This window comes from Aphelocoma coerulescens, chromosome 8 (assembly GCF_041296385.1).
Source record: "Aphelocoma coerulescens isolate FSJ_1873_10779 chromosome 8, UR_Acoe_1.0, whole genome shotgun sequence".
NCBI lineage: Eukaryota > Metazoa > Chordata > Aves > Passeriformes > Corvidae > Aphelocoma > Aphelocoma coerulescens.
This window is the reverse complement of record NC_091022.1, coordinates 26,509,731-26,532,696: the sequence shown is the minus strand read 5'-3', so window position 1 is coordinate 26,532,696 and position 22,966 is coordinate 26,509,731. Positions and strand designations below refer to the sequence as shown.

The following is a 22,966-nucleotide window of genomic DNA, read 5'->3' as shown; positions in this document are numbered from 1 at the left end:
ATGAAAAATTCCTCAAATAACCTATACAAATGCAAAGGCAGCAGCATTATTTCATGAGAATTGTCCATGTGAAATAAGATTGTGAGATAAACTTGCCTCTGTACTACTTACCTACACCCAAAGCCTGTGGTGCTCCAGCATAGCAGATGTTTTGTAACTAGGCACAATACCACTATATCTGCTGGTTATTTTATTTCTGAGTGGTACAAATAATCAGTGATTTGATCTCAGAGCTTTCTCTGTGTAAGCTTTCTTGAAGGTGGAATTTTGGCTTGTGTTCTGAATACTTGAAATATTTTGTATGCATTTCATATTCCCATAAATATTGTATCAACTTAGTATTTGCTTAGTTAAAAACCTGCTGAATATGCTGTATTAGTTAGTAGTGTTCTCTGTAGTTTTATTCCTGTTATGTTGCTGATGCAAGACAGTTAATAGATAGTTTGTTTTTGCTGACATTTTTATGTTAGAAAATGGGAATTCTGAAACAATATTTAAATTTTTTTGCTATACAGTACTTTGTGAATAAAATAAAACTGCAATGATCTAATTGTTTGAAATTAAATACTAGATTATGTTCTTAAATAAAGGGAATGTGAGTGGGCAATGCTTGGATCAAAAAAATTCTCAATGATTTGAAATACTACTTTTAGGAATGGACTGTTTTGGAAAGTAGGGGGAAATGCTATTCTAAATGAAGAAGTTGAAGGAGTTGTTTCAATGAGTAATTATAACTATGGCAGTAATTAATAGTGTAATTGATTTCAGCAACCTGGGGGAACAAATTATTCCAGAAGCAGTACTAAAATCCCCAAATTATTGTAATTATGCAGTGATGAAGAAGAGTGTAACTCAAAAGTAAGGAAACTGTGGCTGAAACTACTGCTGGTTTAAGTTAACAGAAGACATCCCTACATCCCTAAACAACAGGTGAATAGGGAGCAAGAGCCAAGGAAAATAGCAGTTTAACCCAAAGAAGGATACATGAATTATGGTATGTAATAACCAGGATGGAAATTGTCTGTGCACTGAGGTTGCCCAGTTTTCAGTTACCTCACTCATGATGAAAGCCCAAGCAGCTGCAGCAACCACCTTTCTTCCAATCACTTGGGAAATACAGGGTCTTGAAGAGAGAGATGGTGCTTCACAGGGTCTTGAAGAGAGAGATGGTGCTTCACAAAGCTGCTGATGTGTTTCCCCACAGGATTTTGTGCCTACCTTGGAGTCCGCATGGAAGGCCCAGTTTCCCATGGGTAAAGATTCATTACCACCATAATGATGTTAGTGGTTGAGTCAGGAATTGAACTGGAGTCTCCTGAAGACTTGAATTAGTGATAATCAAAAAGTTTTTTAAAAATTTGGACAGGTGCATCTGCAAGACATTTACAGTAGTCGCACTTTAGGTATCAAAAAATCAAAATAGCTGTTAATAGTGGGTTTGTTGTAGTGCCACAGCTGACCTGTGTTGAGGCTCACCAGGCTGATTGCTTTTGAAGGATAGCTGAGAATGAGATAAAAGCCCTATCCAAATTAGAAAGCACAGCTGTATTCCCTCCGTGCTAACCCTGGAGTAATGTCCATGATACAGCTTTCTAGCTCATAGCAGCACAGCTATGCTGTCTCCCTTTGGCCTTCCAGGGATTCAGCAGGTAAGTGCATGCTTCCACAGTATGGCATAGGCATCTCTTTAAATATAAATTTGGAAAGTTCCTGTTCAATCAGCAGACATAGTAAGACATGAAAAGTGCTAGGAATTTGGCACAAGCAAGCAAATTTTCATAAACAGAAAAAGTGCTGTTTATGTGTTCCATACTTGACCTTGCTGATATTCTTGACAGACTTTCATAGTAATTCATACTTGGTATTTTTAGGAGATGTCTTGTGGACAAACATTTTGAATGTGATAGTCAGGGCTGAGGAGTCTGAAAACTAGGGCAAGAAATAAAGCCTTGGCCTTTTGCAAAAGCTGAAATCAACCTACTTCTCTGTGTTATCAGGAGTATTTATTACCTATTGAGTCTTTTTCAGTTTCCCAGCTGAGAATCAGTTGGTCCCAAAGAAAGGTGACACAGAAAGTTGTTAACTTGGAGAGATTAAACTTTGTTACTCACTGAAGGCTATATAATCTTGGGTCAGGGTCATTGCATTGGTTGCTACATATAAGATGCTTTAGTTACATTTAGCTTGCCTCAATGTGAGTTATCTTTAGAAATTTATTTTGGCTTGACTTTTTCTAGTTATGCTGTCAAGTTTAAGTGAGATAACGTGCTTTTGTTAAATCAGTGCCTCATACCCAGGACAGCTGTTGAAACATGGGTATGTAAGTATCATCCAGGACTATATATGGATATATACATAGCAAATGTCTATGAATCTCTCCCTTTCCTTCCACTTCCTCTATCCTCCCTCACATAAAACACAAACCCGGGTATATAAAAGCTGATTGGTTTCAGTATTAAATAGAATGGGAAATATTTGGAGCATTTTAGGATGGTACCAGCAAATACTAGGCAGTAACTTCAACCACCACCATCTTTTTCCATTTTTTTGAGTAATATCAGGTTTTGCCCTTACCTGAAATTTCCTCCACTTCCGTTCCAAACCCTGCAATTGCCTGCCTGCTTGACTTGGTATTTTTGCAGGTCACATGCTCTCCTTGTCTTTGGGAATTCAGTTGAATACAAATTTCAGGAAGAAATGGGATGCTACAGAAGAGTTTCACTCCTTGAAGTTCTGTAGTACACAAGGGATTGGCTTTAACTCTTCAGTTCTTTTCTTGCCTCACAATCCCTAGACACAGAATTTCCCCTGGAATGGTAGGAACACACCCACAATTTTTTTTTTTTGACCCAGAACTTGAATTCTTGTGCACTGTTTGACTGGTGTTTCAGCATCTCCTCCCATTCACATGCAGACCTAATTCTCTGAGCTGTGCCTTATTTCCCAGAAAGGGTGAACTTGCTGATACTGTTACTTTTTTGCAGATGCAACTCTGAGGACTAGTTCAGCTCAATAGCTATTATTTTCTTTTTTCTCTGCTAGCTGGGGTTGCATATTATGTACTAAATTTTTGTTTTACTGTTTATGTTTTATGCTTTCTTTGATGTATTTTTTTTACTTAAATATTGCTACTATAGCAACTGTTGCATCATGTGATACCTTTGATATTATCAAGATAACAAATTCTTGTTAAAAAATAAATTATTTGTCGTTACATTCGCTGATCCTTACAGTGTTTTAAAATAAACATATTTTCAGTTAATATATTTGGTACAACTGTATTTTTCAGTTTTTTGTTTTTTCATTTGTGGTAGAATTTTAGGTTAGAGCTTATAAGTGCAGTAAAAAGAGTAATGGGGTTTTTTTCTTGCTTACTGAGTTCAAAGCATTAATTTATTTTAAAAATTTTCATTACAAAAATTTTTTCATATCTTCTTGGACACTTTGGATTTCACTAAAGTGATACAAAAAGTTCCATTGCTATTTGTCTCTAACAGAAGGATATATCCTTGGGAATAGCCCACATTGAGATAATAAATGAGTAGCCTTGAAGTAAAGCTTTTAGGTTGAAGATTGGAAACAAATATCCTATTATACAACCAACCACAAGCTCTTTCAAGTCCATGGCAGTAAGATTGCAGTTACTTCTCCTGACTACCTTCAGAACCTGTGCAAAGCTCAGGATTTGCCTGATAGTCTCTGCTAAACTGCAGTTCATCTTTACTTTGCTTGTTTTCTTGAATATGAATATCATCTCACAGTTTGGAGACAGACTTGACAAGCAGTCTGTTGGTCAACCCGTAGGAGGAAAGTAATTGAAGAGACAATTGCTGTAAAGCTGCTTTATCTCAAATTTGGTTTTTAAATGACAACATGATGTTACTATTTTTTAGAACTAGACCAAGCTGTATGACAATGCCTTCTTGTGGTAACCAACATTTTTCTTGTTCTGCTGGACCTTCAAAATAGGTAATGGTGACAGAATGGGCACAATACCCCCATGTGAGGCTGCAGATGTGGCTGCTGCCATGCCAGGTATTGTCTCAAACCCTGGGATTAGTAGTCTAAACATATTTTTTTCCCTTTCTTTTCAGATCACAGTGCCTGTGATTTAAGTACATTTCAGATTGACAGCACTCTGCAGTATGTTTAGATTCTCTGGGTCATGCCCAAGCCTTGCTTCGGGATACATGGCTGTGAAGATCAAAATGACAGTTGTGTTTTCTTCTTTTTCTTAGCATTTTTAAGTCAGTGAACCTGGAATTCTGAGTTCCTGACTGCTTCTTCCTGTAGGATTTTTAGAATGGCTACAGAGCATTCAGAAGTCATAGCAGAAATAGCTTCTCTTCCTGAGTATCAGTGTTTCTGAAGCCTAGGGACAATGATATAAAAGCTTTTATTTAAAAAAGAAAATGGTCAAAGAATAAGAGAACATAATCAGCTATACAGACTACAGACTTCCACTAAATGCAATCATTTACAAGAATTTTGGTAAGATAACATTATTTTCAGGTTTGTGGAGCAGACACTGTTATTGGCATAACCTCCATAAATGCTACTTAGCCAAAGTGTGAGCTGAGCAGTGTTCATCTGGAGACTTGGCATGTTTTGGAGCTAACAGGAGTTGCTGCTGGTCATCTGAATGAATTCTTTTTTTTTTTGCAAACTGTACTGAGAGTTCAGATTCACTTCTTTGTATGTGTTTCTATTAACAATACTCCTCAAGGCTGATGGAGCTTTTTTGCTAGGATACCTGGAAACTTTTCTTGGCCCCTGGATGACAGGAATCTATTAGATCTTTACACCATAGATGTTTTCAGCAGCAAAATGTATCTTAATTTTATTCTAAAATAAGGATATCATAAGAGAATATAGGGATATCTTGATGACATTTTTAATATTTAAAGGAAGACTTTTACAAAGCTCCCTTGTAGTTATTTTAGGTTTTCATGTTACCTCACCTTTCTAATTGGCTGTTGTTGTTAGGCAGTGTGATTAGAAGAATGATGCAGGTTTTCCAGGCAAATTCCCTTTATATTTTTCCATGTCTGTTTTCATGTAGCTATGCTCTCCTACCTAATGTAGCATGAGGGTAGCTGCTGGCTGCTAGCTCTGTGGGTTCTCAGGTCTGGCACATCTGGAAGCTGGGCTCGTTGTTTGCCCAATTCAGAGTCACCATTACTTTCTAAAGAGGTGCCTTCCTCTAGAAACCACAGTTTTTAAAGAAAATGTACTTAAATTTGCATGATGTTTATTGTAGCAAACACTGATTTAATCTTTTCCTAAATGAAAAAGAAATGTTGGCTTTACCCTTTGAATTTAAGAAGGGCAAAGAAGCTCTTGAAATTTCCAAACTCTCCCTCCCATGAATCCCAGTCTCCTGGAACTGATTCTATTAATTTTCACTAGTTTGATGTGAAATATATCCACAATGACAATAGTGATGAATGCAGATACCAGAAGACTCTGTCCAGGTTTTATTTTAAAACCTTATATACTTACAGAGATTTCAGGCACCTACAGATTTTATACCTGATAGAAAATTACCATTAAAGTTTAATACTGCAGTAAAAGTAAATCCTAGGGATTTGTGGGAGCCTCCTGGAGTTTAAGCTATGAAGAATTAGAATAAAATACCTATGTGTCTTACAACCTATAAGAAAAATAATTGACAAAATAAGAACTACATTCTGAGACAATTTCTTTGCTAGGTTTTGCCTTTGCTTGTCTTATCTAACCTTTTATTTTCAAAGGAGACTCTGGTCTCCTTAAGTGGAATGTGCAGGATGTACTTCAGTTAATTCTCTTCTTTCCCTTTCAGTTTCAGATTGAAGAGCTATTTCCCTTCCCCACAAGGTTCTATCATACATCTTTGCCTCCAGCCAGGAAAATCTGCTTAGGGCTCCCCAGTTGTGAGGACAGGATCTCTTTATTGGCCAGAGGACTGGACCCCAGGGTAGCTGTTCTCTCCATCTGAGAGTGGTAATGTGTTCCCAGCACCACTCTCTGCATCTGCTGAACAGACAGGCGTGAAGCCATGTTTTATAATTGAGTACTGCAGCAGTGCAGGCTCCTTTTTGGGCAGTGGTGTGGCCTTTTCTTTATCACCCAAGGAGAACATGCCAGAAGGGACGTGGTGCTGTTGTGCTGTTTCGTAACGTGAAGTTCAAAGACAGCAGTTTTGTGTGTTTAGAGATTAAAGATAATATAACTCAAAATATAGCAACAGTACGTTCTGAATATTCTAAGTACTGTGGAATAAAGAACATGCTAGGAGAGTAATATTGTTAAATGACTATGAATTACAGGATATTTGATGATTTTATTCTCATTCCTGGAGGGCTACATTAGGTCAGGAGGAGCAGATGGAAACTTTTTGCTGGGATGCAGTTACTTGACAGCTTCCTTCTGCATTGTGTAAAGACTCCATTGGCAGATTTTCTAATTTACCAGGGAGATGTAACTCTCTCTTCTGCCTGCTTTTCCTACACTGTCTTATGGTGGCAGTGCTATGAATGTAATCCTTTCTAGTTTCTTCATCTTTTAGTGATGTTTCCCAGTTGTCTTTTACAATTTCTAAGAGGCCTATTACTTCTAGCTGAGACTTAAAAGGAAACGTATACCAGGAGGAGTTCAGTCTTCAAACTGCTCTACTCTGGTGACTCTCTGCCTCCCATTCTTTCACTTTAGTCCCTGGCAGCTCAGGCACTCATGGTAATTTTCACGTTTTCCCTTAATTTTTCTTTGTATCTTTGATTCCACAATGTTGGATTGCAAATGACCAACTTGACTAATCTTAACTGCAACAGGTATATATTAATCAGTGGCACTCAGGTGAAACTGAGGAAGTGATTTTCCTCTAGCTGCTGCTCTGCACTAAAGCTTGCACAGTGCAGAGGGGTGAATTTTATCAAGGGACAGGATCACAGCCATGGAGATGCACAGATGCCCCATCGGGGTCTCAGTTTGCCTCTGGTGTTACTAGGGTTTAAGCAGATTGTGTCAGCATGCTGGTAAAAACCATCCAGCTAAAATATCCTAAGTAGCAATTATACACTTAAAGAAAACAATTTAAATGCCGCAGATTGCTGTCTGTGGGTAATTATTCAGTCTAAAACAAATAACCCAGAGGTTACAAATAATAATTTTGCTAAAAAAATACTATCATGCATTATTCAATATCTAAATTTTTAGATTATGATAAAGTAAGAAAAGGTCTAAATTCTGTTTGTTCTGCTGTAGTATTCCCCAAAGAGAGTAAGGTTCAAATTTCTTTCTGGGGAAGACTGGGGATTCATATGCCAAATGTTTACCTGGATATGCCTATTCTTTAATATGGGAATTATATACCTGTGAAAATATGGGTATATAATAGAAAGCCTGACAGACCCTTTAACTGTGGTGTCACTAATACACTGATATAATTTGTTACCTCTGCTAAGGTGTTTTGCCTCAAAAGGTGGAATACTTTTATGTGTGGAAAGGTCACTTTTAATTAATAAGCTGTTTTCATCATTCAGGGACAATATGAATTGCTTGTAACATTTGTGTGAAATAGTTTTCAATATAAAAATAAAACAAATTGAGCTTTATGTCACATTTATCATCCCCTGTAACCCATTTAAATGTCAAAAAAATCAGTACAGACCAAAAGTCTATTTCTAGAAGCCTTAGTAGCCCTATTTATGAGAGTGAAATAAGATATTATCATCCCATTATCCCATCACATGACTTCTGCACTTGAAGCCATACCATTTCTTCATTTTCTGTAACACAGAAGATAGTTATTGCTAAATATTTCTTGTCCAAGCTGTAAGTAGTGAAGAAAGTGCTGTGCTTCTTTCACTATAATATAAATGTATAATATAATATAAATGTATAATATAATATGATATAATATACAATTACTTACTTTCTTTCTTGTACATGTCTCAAATGGAAACAAAAATTAGTGTTCTTCCATCCCTGTTTGGAAACAAATATTTTGCAGACAGCAATTTGTTAGTATCGTTTTACTGTAAGGATAAAGCTTTCAATGTATTCACTACTGATGTTTTTGACAAAAATCACACCATTGTGTGGAAAATTAATGTCCTTGTATATTTTATCATGAAATAAAGGCTGCATTAAAAAAAAAAATCTTTATTCAAGTTCTTTTTCTGAGTTTTGTTTTCTAACAAGGAGGGCTCAGATAGTCACATGGCTCCATGGGTGTATGTCTCTTCCTTCTAGTAATTTTAACATTTCAAATATGAGTGGGACTGAACAGTCTCAAAGGTTCTAAGTTCATTTAAGATGCATGAAAATAGGCAGGAGGATAGAGGAGAAAGATCCCATTAATGCCCATAGTGAGGAAGATGCTTCTGAGGGTTGTGATAAAGTAAGAAGCTGATGAGGAGTTCAGTTCCAGGGAATCCATGCAGGATCTAGAGCTAGAGAGCTCCTGTCAAAGGAAGTGGGTCCAGCTGAATATCAGACTAATGCATAGTCCAGATCATAAATGTGCAAAAAACCAGGCTGGGTATATATATTTATATATATTTATATATATATATATATATTTTTTTTTTTTTATGCTCATGGGTTTTTTTTCACTTTTACTGGAACAGGCAGTGCCATTGGAAGTGATGATATCATAGCAGGGAATGTGAGCAAGTACATTGTTCTCCCAGCTGGTTACTGTGGACAGCCTAAAAAAGGACATCTTATATTTGATGCCTGTTTTGAAAGTGGTGAGTATTTTCAGCATTGTGTTACCTAGTTGTCAATGTATTAACGCTTTTAACTCTATCAGTCATCTTTTTATAAAGTGCCTTAATTCTAAAGAAGACTTAAATACTACTTAACAAAGTTTGCTGTTTCCCTTCAGTCACAGTAGGACTTCAAATCAGACTGTTCAAATGTCAAAAGGGTTGTGAAGTTTGCTATTGCTTACAATTAGCATTTCATCAGGTCCATCTTTAACCACATGTGGATACTTAACTGGATTTTATTCTGTCATTATTTACAGTAGTTGTAGACCACTAATCCAAGCCGTAGTATTTAAAATATGCTATTTAAAAATTTAATTTAGACGTTTACTGGTGAAGTTAACGCAGTAAAGTGCCAAGCACATCCTTGCATAATTGGAGAATTTTTAAAATGTGTGTGTGCTGTCTTTAAATGTATGACTTTGGGTTTCTTGTGGCCTGATCCTGTACTACTGAGGTTAATGGAAGCTCTGCCTCTGATGTCAATAGGAGAATTAAACTTTAAGAAGCTACTGGAAATTGAAAGAGAAAGTATTTTTTACAAGAGTTATAGTTTGCATATTACATTAAAGAGTAATTTTAATTGTTTATATGCATGTGGGGTATGTAGGTAAATATATCCATGAAAATGCAGCATTATTTAAATTTTTGTGTTACATACACGTGTGCTACCAGATTTTTAGCTTAAATCTATTATTACTGGCTTTCAGACCTACAGAGCACTGTTAAACACCATATGTAGAAAAGGCATTTGGCAGGATAAACTATAGTTTTCAGCATGGTTTATGTGAGAGGTGCTGGTAATGCCAAAACTGCTCCAGTGTCTTGTAAAATGAGCTTTTTATGAAGAGTTACGTCCCTCAGGGTAGAATACTGGCTGCCAATTCCTGGATAAATATTAAAGTGAGTTATTTAAATCCTGTGACTACATTATGTAAAAAGTGCAAACGATGCAGTGAATAATAAAGAGTACCTTTTTTTAGGGTGTGTCTCTGAAGGTTCAGACAACAGTTATGTATTTTTAAAAATACTTTGGGTGCTATTTCATAATAGTTATGTGGGTTTTTTGCATTTTTGGATCAGAAAATGGCTTACGAAATGAATCATGGCCAAGCTGGGAAATTTATTGTGCTAAGCTTCTCTGCAATGAAAAAGATCAGTAGCAGTCATCAAATTATTTGTGAAGTATTGTGAGTCATGGCATGATGGTTTAATTCCAGTTTTTGAACAATGGAATTAATTATATTTTTAGATTAAAACATTTATTCAGTTCAAAGGTAATGTTCATACTTTACATACTTTGGTAGTAATAGAATGTGATAGAAGCAGGTGCTATTTGAAATACTGTGTTTATTTACATTGTAGCATGATGAGACTGTGATGTTGCTTTCATATTCAGACACTTCCAAAACACAAATATGAATGAAATTAATACCTTCATTTACTTTCTCATGACGACAATGTATTAGCAAGAATGAGAGTAATATTGTGTACACTTCATATGTAAATTCACTTTATCTTTTGTTCTATGTCAGACAAGTAATTGCTTAGAGTGCCTTTACTGGTCAAAGCAAATTAACTGATACTGGATAACTTACAGAATTGTTATTAATGTTGAAATCTATCCCACCCTGTTGTCTAAACAGTAGGATATGACATTTATAAAATTGTATTGATGCTCTTTGTGTACCATCTTAAAATGTTAAAATCCTATTGAAATTGCCTTTTTCAAAGAACAGATGATAAAACTGACCCCACCTGCAGTACTGCCCCCAGCTCTGGGGTCCCCACTGCAAGAAGCACATGGATCTGCTGGAGGGGTCCAGAGGAGGCCACGAAGATGCTCCAGAGGCTGGAGCACCTCTGCTGTGGAGACAGGCTGGGACTACTGGGCTTGTTCAGCCTGGAGAAGAGAAGGCTCTGAGGAGACTTTGCTGTGGCCTCTCAGTATGTAAAGGGGGCCTGTGAAAAAGGTGGAGAAAAACTTTTTCCCAAGGTCTGTGGGGACAGGGCAAGGAGAAATGGGTTTAAACTGAGAGAGGGTAGGTTGAGGTAGGATATGAGGAAGACATTGTTTACAATGAAGCTGGTGAGGCACAGGTTACCCAGAGAGGCTGTGGCTGTCCCATCCCTGGAAGTGTTCAAGGCTAGGTTGGATGGGGCTCTGAGCAACCTGATCTAGTGGAAAGTGTCTCTGCCCCAGGCAAGGGGTTGGAAGAAAATGGTATTTATGATCCCTTCCAACCCAAGGCGTTGTATGATTCTAAAATAGAAGTTGTGTTAAATGTAATTCCATAAGTGGCTTTTTTTTCTTTGGCTGCATTCTCTATTTTCTTGAAAGATCTGGTTGATAGAACTGAAGGTTTCCTACTAGATCTGTTTTCAATGACTATCTTTTATATTGTAGAAATGGAAGTGAATGCATTTCAGAACAGAGAAACGGTATTAAACTTGTAGAAATCGGGAAAAATATTAATACATGCAGAAGAAATGCTATTTAATGTGGTTTTGTTTTTGTAATTGCTATCATTATTGTATTAAATAGCATTGAAAAGTATGAATTTGTTTGAGACAGAGGTGTGTTTTTATGTAGTCTGAAAACCAATGTCCAGCTTGCTGTTTTGAAGTGCTGTGCTTTCAAAAAATCATAAAAAATAGAATTGAAATGGGCATGGGGATTTCTTTTTAGTCCATTCTGTTGTTGAGAGGCAAAAGACACTATTTTTGTCATTCCTGACAGATGTTTATCTTTTTCAGACTTTCAGTGAGTTTCAATGAGAAAGCAGCAATCCATTCTAACACTGCAATTTGCTCAATATAAGAAACATTTTCTTTCTATGTAGAAATGTTCTTACCAAAAAGGCATTAATTCTTGTCCAGTCCTAGAGGCACAGAAAGCAGATTATTACTTTCTTCTTTGCCTTAATGGAAAGCTGCTATCATATCTTTCCGTGGCCTTTCCCTCCTCAGGTTAAATAACTGCTATTTTTTTCAGTGGTTCCTTAGTGCTCACATTTTCCAAATTTTCTCTCATTCTTTATTTCCTCTGGCCTGTCTCCAGCTGTTTTGTGCCTTTCTTGATTGGCAGTGGTCCAAGGTGAGCGTGATACTCAGATAAGCTGGTGCCAATCCTATGTAGAGTTTATTACATGCCATGCCTTGCAATCTATTTACTTCTGCTATGTGACAGTCCAATCTTTTTCACAATAGCATGGTACTGTTGACTTCTATAAAACTTGTGAACCCTTATACTGTCCAGGTCCTTTTCAGAAGGAGACCTCCTAAACCAGCCGGTGACTTGCACTTTAATTACCCTAATGAATCTATTACTAGAGAAAAAATCATTGCTGTAAAATAAATGCAATTACTGAAAATGAAGAATGGTGCCTGAGCCCTTTATCATGTTAATAACAGATAGAGGAGTAAAGAAGAGAGAATTATCAGCTTGTAAGTATGTCAGGAATTTGTGTTTCCCATAGTTCAAGCTAGTGTTCCACCCGGAATCATCCTTGTTATCTTTATTAATATTTAAGAATATATATAGCCAAAAGAAACTTTTAAAATTTATTTATCATTAGCATAAAAGAAACCAATGAAAATTCAGATTTCTTGCTTACCACAACATATTTTTTGGATAATGTCAGTTTTCACAAGAAACATGAGTTAGTTTCAGGGAAAAATGGAAGCACAGTTACCTATGCACAGAACAAATTTAAAGGAAATAAATGCCACATGTGAAATGTAGACATTTGGTCAGTTGTAATTCTCTTTCCTAATGTTCATTAATGCATTAAATTATTAACACAGTTTCAGTTTAGCAGCAATGCACAAAATTGTCACCTCTCATCCTACTTACTGTTCTGGCAAAGTGGGAATTTTGCAGAATATAGTGCTCTGGGTAAAAGGATGTATTCACTTTGGCTGTGCAAAGAAGTCCTTCCTGATTGAGGAAGGCCCAGATTTTCATGAACATGAAAATGTTCTTCAGGGAATCTGGCATTTTGTACTCAAGATGAGTTGGTATTTCAGACATTTTTTCTAAAGGACTTCAAAGTTTAGTTTAGCCAGCTGCTCCTACTGTCTTGTGTTTCCTTAGTGCATGTGATTTCTGATGCCATCCATTAAGTCAGGAGCCTATTCTGTGCTGTGGCTAAGACCTGTTTTATTTGCTTAGTCATTTTAACTGTGTGAGATGTTTTTGGAGATGATACCTCCAGCTGTTTTTCTGGGAGCTTACATATCTGCAGTTGCTTTGCTTCTGAATGAGGTCACAGATTTTTAGTTAATTTAGCATGATACATGAGAAGCTTTTTTACCTGTATTTTGCAAAGTGAACAAAGAAAACAAACCAAATGTCTCAACCCTTAAAAAAACCCCACTTTTTTTCTCAATGTGCAAAGTCTATTTGCTGGGTGTAGCCACAAGTTGCCTTCCTGGCTCCATCACAGAGGGATTCCGAGGTGGGCTCTGGCTGTTCCCCAGCTTTTGCCTCCCTGGGCTCCTCATGAAGAGAACTGGCAGATGAAAAGCTTGGGCTGCATTTCCAGGTGTGGCTTTGCTGCAGAAAAATGCCAGGGAAGTTCAAATGTTCCTTTTGCCTGGTGTCACTGGGGTTGCCAGTCCCCAGGGGTGTGTGGGTTGGTGGCTCTGGGTGCACCCCAGTCCTCCTGCCTGGCCTGTTGGGATGTCACAGGGAATATGGCAGGGAGCTGGAGCCAGGCTGCAGACTGTGATATGTTGTGAGGATGGTTAAAAACCCCAAGCTCGACAGTTTCTGCTGCTTGTGGCTCAAATTGCTTGTTTTATAATTACTTTTGAGAATTGAAGGAGCAGTGTTGGCTCACAGAGGTTTGTAAATCGCAGCATTCACACTGTTTAATACAGGGGCTTTTAATAAGGCTTTGAAAATATATATTTTGGCTTGTTAGTCAAATATAATGCTGTTTAACTGTTAAAAAATACTGTGTTTCTTGAAATTAGAAATGAAGCTGCTGTCTGCTTTTATTCTCATTTCAACCAAAAAGTGGAACTCCGCCAAGAGTCATTAAATCTTCTATCCTTTGGATGAATTCTTATTTTTTTATGAAAAAATGTTATGATTGGGTAATTTCTGTATTGTGGTTTATGTTCAAAAGGTTGTAATTAAAGTTTTGTAAAATTTTAGATTCAATCTCAATTACTGTAAGCCTCAAATTATGTTAACTGCTGTACCACCACCTTGCAATGAAAATGATTCACAAACATTAGTTTGTCTTTTCCTACAGCAGGTTTGTAAAATATTTTGCATTAGAAACCTGATAAAAAATTCTGTGCTGATGGATTGCAAATGATATTAATCAGTTGGAAAAAGTTAAAACTTACAATGTATTAAGAGATCTCATATGACTGAGAAGTACCCTCGTATCATTTTTGTTAAGGTTTTAAATATCTTTCTATATTTCAAAAATAGGATAATGTACTTATAAAACACTTTGCACAACACTCAAAATTGCAGTAAGTGATTGTAATTCCGCTGATCTCATTGTAACCACTTACAGGCGTGAAATAGGCCATTGAGCTTTACCATGAAAGATATCTTCTGAACAAAAGCACAGATAATATAGGATGGATTGCCCTTTGGGGGTGCTTGTGTCCCAGTTGTTAAGACTTGACACGTAACTTTAGACAGCTAAAATTAGGGGTGATTAATCTTAGTTGTGATTAGTGAAATATTGTAAAATTTGATTTGCAAAACATTTTCTGAAATGGACATTTTTGTTTGTAAAAATTTTAAAAATGAAAACTAAGACAACACAGATGATGATACTGTTAGCATTATGTTAAAAGAAAAATTGAAATCCAACCTAGGAAATAGCTGTATTTTTGCCATCTAATATAGAATTGTAATGTACTTCCAAAATTATTAAACAGTCTGACCCTCTGTGTGTTTATGTTTAAATGAACAGAAAAACCCTTCTTCCCCTTAGTTTCAGTAGCACTGCAATGATATCCTAGAACAGGAATAAAGCAATGCAGGCAAATGTCATAATGGCACATCAGTAGAAATAGAAAGTGCAAAAGCTGTGTAAGGGTACTTTCTTCCAGTGCAAACACTTTTAGTAGAAGGCTAAACTGTGTTTTGGAGCAAAAAATAGTTGTTATTCCAAAGTTCCTGTATTATAATCTCTCATGTATGGCTAGAATCCCTAAGTCACGTGGAACTGTTTTGGCTTTCACTTCTACAAGGATGCTCATCTGTAAAGTAGAAACAAAGGAATGAAAGTCACTGTGTTATTTCAGTAATGATGTCTGTTTTCAGCCTGCTTTTGGGGCTTCAAGGTGTGTCTGATTAATGAAACATTTTAGTTATTTCCGTATTTTTTGACAGTAATTTATGCCACATTTCACAGAAAGATATGAAGTGGTTATTGCTGCCAGTGGGGATAATTTAGCAAATGTTTCCCATTTCTGAACATGTCTGTTCCCAGTTCAGAGCAGTGTTACTCTACCAGAGTATCAATACCTTTGGACTATTGCAAGTTAAAAGTCAGAAAAAAAGTAAGAGCAAAAGATTGATTTTAATTTTTTTGTGTTCTTTAATGATGACACTAGGCATAGATTAATGGATGTAGCATGCACAGGGTGCTATCAGTTAACATATATGACATTACTCAGATGTCTCAAACTCCGGAAAAAGCATGTGAATGATTTATGGAATTGATATTAATCTCTTTCCAGTAAATGCATTACTAAAGTTACATGGGAAATTGATGTTACTGCTGTAATGCCAAATTAATTTCTTTCTTGCTAGGTCAGCATTGCAAATGGAACTAAATATTAACCTTTTAAATATCTAAACAGAAATAGTATGGAAGACATTTTTACAAATGGGGAATGCTCGGTGTCAATGTGATATCAGCCAACACATATGGCATTAGTCAGATAGCATAACTTGTGGAAAATAGATATTAATGACCTATGGAACTAATGAAAATGCAGGAAGTATTAGTATTACAGCAAGAGTAAAGAATTAGGATGTTAATTGCAGTTGTTGTGCCGATGATGACTTTCACAGTCAGTTTACCATCTGATTCTCATGCTACCTTCTTCAGGACCAGTCCTTTCCTCCCTCTTACCACGTGTTTGCACCTCCTCAGCTGGTATTAAAGAACACGTGTTGATTTGCTGTTTGATTGACCCAAAAGGGACCAGAATAAGCAACTGGAAATGAAAGCAGAAATGTCTGTGATCAGATATTGTAAGATCAGAGCAGATTTTCAACAGCTTTAGTATAAGAAACAACCAAATACAGTATGGATCCCTAGTCTGGAAAAGAGGCAACTGAGGAATAATACATTAAAGGTCTGTAAAATCATGATTTCTAGTTAAAATCTCAGTGTTTCCCTGTCTGCTCTCTTTGTACAAAAACTAAGGGCCATGGAATGAAGCTAGCAGTTAATATGTTGAAAGAAAACAAAGGAGAATGGTTCCCTACAGGTTGTTTAATTAAGCCATGGAACTTCTTCCAGCAGGACATTGTGGATGCTAAAGCTTGACATGTGTCATGCTTTCAATAAAAAAAAACAAATGATAAGCCCAGGAAAGAAAAATCAGTTGAGAGCTACTAAGCACTGACACGATTTCTGACTCAGAAGGTTCATAAACTGTACATTGTAAATTAGGGAATTACACTGGGAAGGTGTCTTCAAATGATTGGTTTTTTCTTATGCTCTTCTCTAGGGATCCATTTCTGGCAGTTACTGAGCTGGACCTTGATCTCACCTCATAGATACATCTGATTTAATGGTTAATCACTGTTAGTGCATATAATAATATTCTGTTATTTTCTAAAAGCAGATTAGAGATTATAGTTGCAAGCCAAAATTAACATCATGCAAAACTATGATCAAATAATAGGAAGGAAAATCTTACAGTTCTTGTTTTCATTCAAAGTATTTTCTTAGGAGGACAGTGGTTGAAGATGGTGTTGTCCAGAAACAGACCTGATCCAGATCCATTCTTAAGATTTTGCACATTCCTGGTACCTACATTGTCATCAGATTTAAAAGTTTACATGGGATTTTTGTAAGGTTCTTCTTTGGCAGAGAAGGAATTAAAAAAGACCCTCAACAACAAAGATACTTTATATAACGATGGCTAAGTAATTTTTGAGAATAAGCAGAAGGATTTTCCTACATATCAGGTTCTGAGATAAATTTTCCAGTTTCCATTTTTCTGGCTCTGTTCAAAATTTTCCATCTGGAAAAATGATAGAGGGAAATACAAGAAAGAATAGCAATGTCCCTGCCAGTGTGAAGGAACATTACATTACACTGAACAAATATCCTTATCTGAATGTACAATCACTGAAATAAATGCAGCTGTGTTTATTTCAGCATAATCAGATATATTTGAATATAAAATCATTGACATAAATGCAGCTGTGTTTATTTCAAACTGCACATGTTAATATGAACATGAATGTGACATCAGTTAATCACTCAGGAATGTATAGAGGTATGTATATACAGTGACACAATAGAAGCCTGGGACTGTTGAAAGTATGAAGGAAAAAAATCTAGATGAGTTTTTTCTGTACCTAAAGATTTTTAACACCATTGGAAGTCACTAATGAGGAGATGCAAAATTCTTCTCGTATACAGTCCCTGGATTTGAATAAATCTGTGGTTACTCTATATAATAACAGGTGACCCCTGCCTCAGTTACTGACTAAGGAAATAATTGCTTTGAATAATTGCTTCTTAAAATAGAGAATCCTGTTAGTTTTGAGTGATTGGTAGGTCCAGGTCAATCTCTTCTGATGGGCACAGTGCAGACCTTAACTGTACTTTAGATTTTTATCTGATTTTGAGCCTTTAAAAGAGCTGCCAACCACCCTTCCCGATTTTCATCTTGCTGGGCTCTCAAACCCAGGGAAAATACAGTGTAGAGCAGTGCCAGTGGAAAAATTTTGGCATTGTTTATTCTGCCAGGAATGCTTCTCCTTGCTATTTCCTGAAAGTAGTACTCTGCCTTCACTGTCCTGTTTATATGCTTAACCTCTGTCTTTTGAAATCAGAGCCCTTCATGGCTAGAAGAAATTGAAGTGTTCTTTACTCTGCTTATGCAGATGGTGCTATATAGACTATCACAAGGAATGGCTGTGCTCAGAATAAAAGAGAAAGTGGCATCAGAACAGTAAATATTTGGGAGCTAGGAGATATTGGAAAGGCTTTATTTTCATCTGGGAGAACATTGAAATATTCTGCTTGACTATATAGTGGTATTTTGTTCTGTTAGTTCAGTAACCTGTAATATTATCCCTGTTTTGCAGAAGACAGCAGCACAAAAGGCCTGGTTCTTGATTGCCTAGTGCCTTTTGTAGTGAGTTTCACCTCTGTGAAATGAGTGCAAAATGGCTGAGAAGCATTAAGAGTGCTTTGCATCAGATCCATGTGAGCCAAATTCAGAATGAAATGTAGGAAATTTCATATCTTGTACGATATTAGATCAAATAGAGATGCTATAAATAATGGGGGAACAGAAGGAGAGGGACTAAAGTGGACAAAACCCATTTGAAATGTTCACGTGAGCCCCCGCCGTGTGGGGCAGTGGGCACAGCGGTGCTGAGCTGCTGCTTCTCTGTCCCTGTGTGACCACAACATGTGGTGCTGCTGTTCACTCAGGACAGGGCTCAGGCAGCACCAGCTGGGAGAACAGCGTTCCTTGTGCTTCCTTCTCAGCTCCAGACACAGGAATACCTTTCACAGAGTCACAGGGTGGTTGGAAGGGAGCACAGTGGGTCGCCCTGTCCCACCTTCCTGCGCAAGCACACGGCTCTGGCTTGTGTCCAGACAGTTCTGGAATATTTCCAGTGAGGGGGACTCCACACCCTGTATGGGTATCCTGTTCCAGTGCTCAGTCACTGCACAGGAAAATTCTTCCTCATGTCCAGGTGGAATTTCCTGTGCATCAGTTTCTGCCCATTCCTCTTGTCCCATTGCTGGGCCCCACGGAGCAGAGCCTGGGGACCTCCTCTGACCCCTCCCTGAAGACACTGACAGATATGGATGAGGGCCCTTCTCTTTCATCTCTTCCCAGGGGTGAACAGGCCCAGCTCCCTCATCCTTTCCTCATGAATCCTATCCTTTGTGTGGTCATGTTTGATTTTTTTTCTTTCAGGGGGCAGAAGACACTGACACAGGCTGCCCAGAGGGGCAATGGAGTCTCCATCCATAGAGGTGTTCAAAACCTGGGCAGATGCAGAAGCGAGCAGCCTCTTCATGCTGACCCTTTTCTAGGACTAGTCAATCTCCAGAGAGAACACTCACAAGATTAATACTTTCCTTTTTTTTTTGCCCTGAAATTAGAATACACTTCAGATAGATTCTGTTCTTGTTGTTCTTTAAATCACTTAAAAATTCTCAGCTGCCTGCTGTTCCAAAGTTAACAAGCCAAATTAAGATCTTTGCTTGTTTGAGCTGCCACTCTAATGCAAGAAGAGACAAAACACTGTGAAATAAACAGTGGTCTGTACTTTTGAAAGAATACTGGTTGGAAAACATACTTCAGAAGAGGTGTTTCTACATAAACAAAAAGTATTCTTATTCTTGGATGGATACTATCTGATTTCAGGTGAAAATATTTTAGAATATTTTGCTCAGCCTAACAGGAATTTGGATACAAGTTATTAGGTGGGAAACACATTATTTTGGATACATGCAGAGCTTCATTTTGCATTTATTGATGCTATTCAGTAACCTAATTGCCTTCTAGGTTCAGCCTTTAGCATGCTAATTTTGATTTAGTGTTTGTATTTCTGAAAACAAACTGGGAACAAACCATAAATTATCACTGTGTGTTCTTTAGACAGCTACTGGAATTCCAGTATCTACTACTATAACATAATGTGAAGGTAAATTACCATAATGTATTAAGGGTTATTATTATATTCTAACAGTTTCTGGTAGAATCACATCTCTATTTCTCTCGTCTGAAACTGTAGCTTTTTCATAAGAAGAATAATTTATTCTGTTTTTTAAAAAAAATTGGGTTTGAATGTTTATTGTTGCTACTGTACTACGTTATGAATAATTCATTTTTAGTAGCCTTTTTTAAGATTGTAAATGAATGTCATATTTCTGATGTGAAAAACTTTTAAGCCTTTTTTCATGAATGCAATATAAAATATAGAGAGCTAAGGAATAATACATGTAGGGTTTTTTCTTTTGCCTTTTAGCATTTTGGTGGTCAGCTTAAGAAATTATGTTCACAGTGAGTTTTTTGAATGATTGACTAAGAATTTTTTTGACACTTGTGCTCCTTTTTTGGTCTTCTTACTTGCAGTTTTTATTATATTAGGCTCCAATTATATAAGACTTTACATATATATTTCATATTACTGTTAAGTTGTATAATGAAATACCTTCAGTGCAACATAAAAGTGCCCATGTACCTGCACTGGGCTGATGGCCACTTGTGTAGGCACAGTCAGATTGGATTGTTTAGCAGTGTTAGCACAGCCCAAAATGTTTTGAGACTGGATAAATACTTAGAGGGTGAGTTCACTCTGGAGTTTTGTGCTGTTGCAGATCCATTGCTGTCAGAATACCAGAGCTGTGTGCCTGAGCTTGCTGGGGTGATGGATTGTAGATGTGCTCCTTCCTAAAAGTAAAGTTGAGGAATGGAGCAGCAATCTTAGAATTAATTTATGCTTTTTTTTTCTGAAAAATAAAAGCTGATAGCAACTTGACTTTTGGTTATTACTGCATGTATTTTCTGTGGGCCTTCTGTTTTGGTACTTTCAGGACCATTCTCAGTCATCCCAAACACTTGTCATCCTCTTACCTGATTATCATTATACTATCCTGCCTGGTGTTTCTCTTACCTCTCTGCATTTGTGTAAATGTTATTGCTGAAGAATCTTCTTTTGGATGTTGAGAGAATGTTGAGCCTCACTTTTGAGCCTGTACATTAAGTGCTATATCAAATTAAACCTTGTTGTTATCACCTCTAGGACTCCATGTTATCAGTCTGCCATTAGCATTTGTTTTCTTTTCCGTTATTCCTGTCTGTGTGCTCTTCTTTGTCCTTTTGGATTTAGTGAGCCATTTATTTCCTCTCTTCATATTTGCATTTCATTTTCATCAGTAAACATTGTGTCAGTTTTATTTTAGTCAAGGTTTCCCATTTTCACGTATCCCTTCCTTGAAAGATTTTCTTAAATCTGCCTTTCCAAATGCTTCCTGTTTTTTTCTTTTTAAGTTTTTTTTTTTTTTAAATTTACATGTATATATATTAATATTCAAAGGAACTGGGATCCAGAACTGTTGTCATGATGTTGGGTGATCATTTGTCCTTATTCAGTCTGCATGCTCATTTGGAGAGGAAATATTTCTTACCCAAAACTCTGACTTCAGCTGTGCACTATAAATATTTTCTCTAGCACGAGGGATCTATGTTGACAGATGCCAAATCCTCAGTGCCTGGTCCAGGGCAGAAATCAGTGGAAAAATCTCTGCATAACTACAATTTCTGTTGGTTTTGGGTCAGACCATAAGCTTGTGAAACTTTCCATGAATGGTCATGGGGCAAGTGGGCAAATGTTCTGTCACTTGATGGGCTGGAGGTCAGTGAGAGTGAATGCCAGAGGAGACAGAACTGATTAGATGGCAGGAAAAGAACATTATCAGTGATTACGAGAAGTTAAATTAAAAGTGTCTGTCCCACTTGTCTACAGTGTCACAATGACATCTACATACTTCTTAGGATGTGAATACATGACTTCCAAGACCTCTGATTGTATTTTCTATTTAGAATGTTATCCTAGTTAATAATAACTTATGCTTATAGTCTTTTACTGCAGGAGATCACTGTGTGCTTTACAAGGTACTTTTGTTTTCATTTTATAGTTCCAGAAATCTGAGGCTCCCAGAAGTTCAGAGCTCCAGTGTTACACAGTAGAATCACCATTTGAAGCATTTTGACATTATCTTCTTTGAAGCACACTAATTGGATTTAAGCCCACACCTTTGATTACTCTTTAAAACTGAACAAAGCATGTGTCATCCTGAATCACGGTGGATAAGACGGACTTTTCCCTTTGTAGGGATGCTATTTTATAGTCTGCCATGCTTCAACAGATATTAGGAATAATAGATACTATTTCAGATAGAATGTAACAATAACTGATATTATTTCAGCAGTACAGGGAAACTTAAATACTGTTGGAAAAACTGTGTTAGATTATCTCCTCTGACTCAGACTAATGAAGAATGAACCAGCTGAGTAAAGAAAGAGGAGGGAGAACAAGCATTATCTTTTGCAACCTATTCAGTTTTGGCTGATTTAACCTAGATGAGGAGAAAAGCAATATTGTGTTCTTTGACAGTACTGTAACAAGCTTTGCTAACTGATAATAATAACTAGAAGACATATGTTAAATTGTTGGTTCTTCTAAGAAAGGAAGAATGCTGAAATCAGAAAGTTGTATTATTATAATTTGATAATTGTGATTTGGTCTTTTTTATCTACATGAATCCATAGTGAGAGCAAATATAAGCTAATATATTTTAACAAAATGAAATTCCACAGTGTATGAACTAGAAAATATGGAGAAAATTCAGCATTGGCTGATTAATATGAAATCCCATGTCATTTTACTGTGGATGTTATATTGGAAAGATAATGTTTGTGAATTATTTCAAATCCTGCAGAAAGACTTCACCACCAAGAAAATCTAACCAAATAAAATAAACTTCTTTATTAGTAGTATTCTTAATTAACCTGTCTAGTCCTACAAAATTATCTTGTCTTGCAGTAACAGAGCCCCCTAAAAATTGATAGCCAATCTTTCCTCCATGTTTAATATTATTCTTTGCTGGATGATAGTGGAAGAATGTCCTGATGTGGTTTGGTGTCAAGTGCCTTGCAGAGGAATGTGGAGGCTCAGTTCAATGTGGGAGCCATGGGCAGTGTCACTGCCCTGTGGTGTGACACACACAGGTGGTGCCACCTTGGACCACACTCTTGTAATTCAGTGTGCTCAGGGTGAGGGCTGGTGTGGGTTCCATTCCAGGGTGGGTTCGAGGCCTTGAGGAACAGCAAAATGCAGCAGCAAATGCAAAAATAATGAGAGAAAGGGGAAAAAAGAGGCTTGAATATCCATGTGACTCTGGAATCCCTGGTTCTGTGCACTGAGGCCAAATCCCTCAGCGTGTATAGAAGTTATTTTTGCA

At 36.9% G+C, this 22,966-nt stretch overlaps 1 protein-coding gene across 1 annotated transcript in view; it reads left to right on the top strand.

Moving 5' to 3' along the window:
- Positions 1 to 22,966, top strand: part of LOC138114193 (BEN domain-containing protein 5) — an 888,499-nt gene that overhangs the window by 5,779 nt on the left and 859,754 nt on the right. The window contains exon 2 of the mRNA XM_069023367.1: positions 8,610 to 8,732. Within this exon, the coding sequence (XP_068879468.1) occupies positions 8,610 to 8,732 (123 nt within the window). The remainder of the gene's footprint in view (positions 1 to 8,609; positions 8,733 to 22,966) is intronic.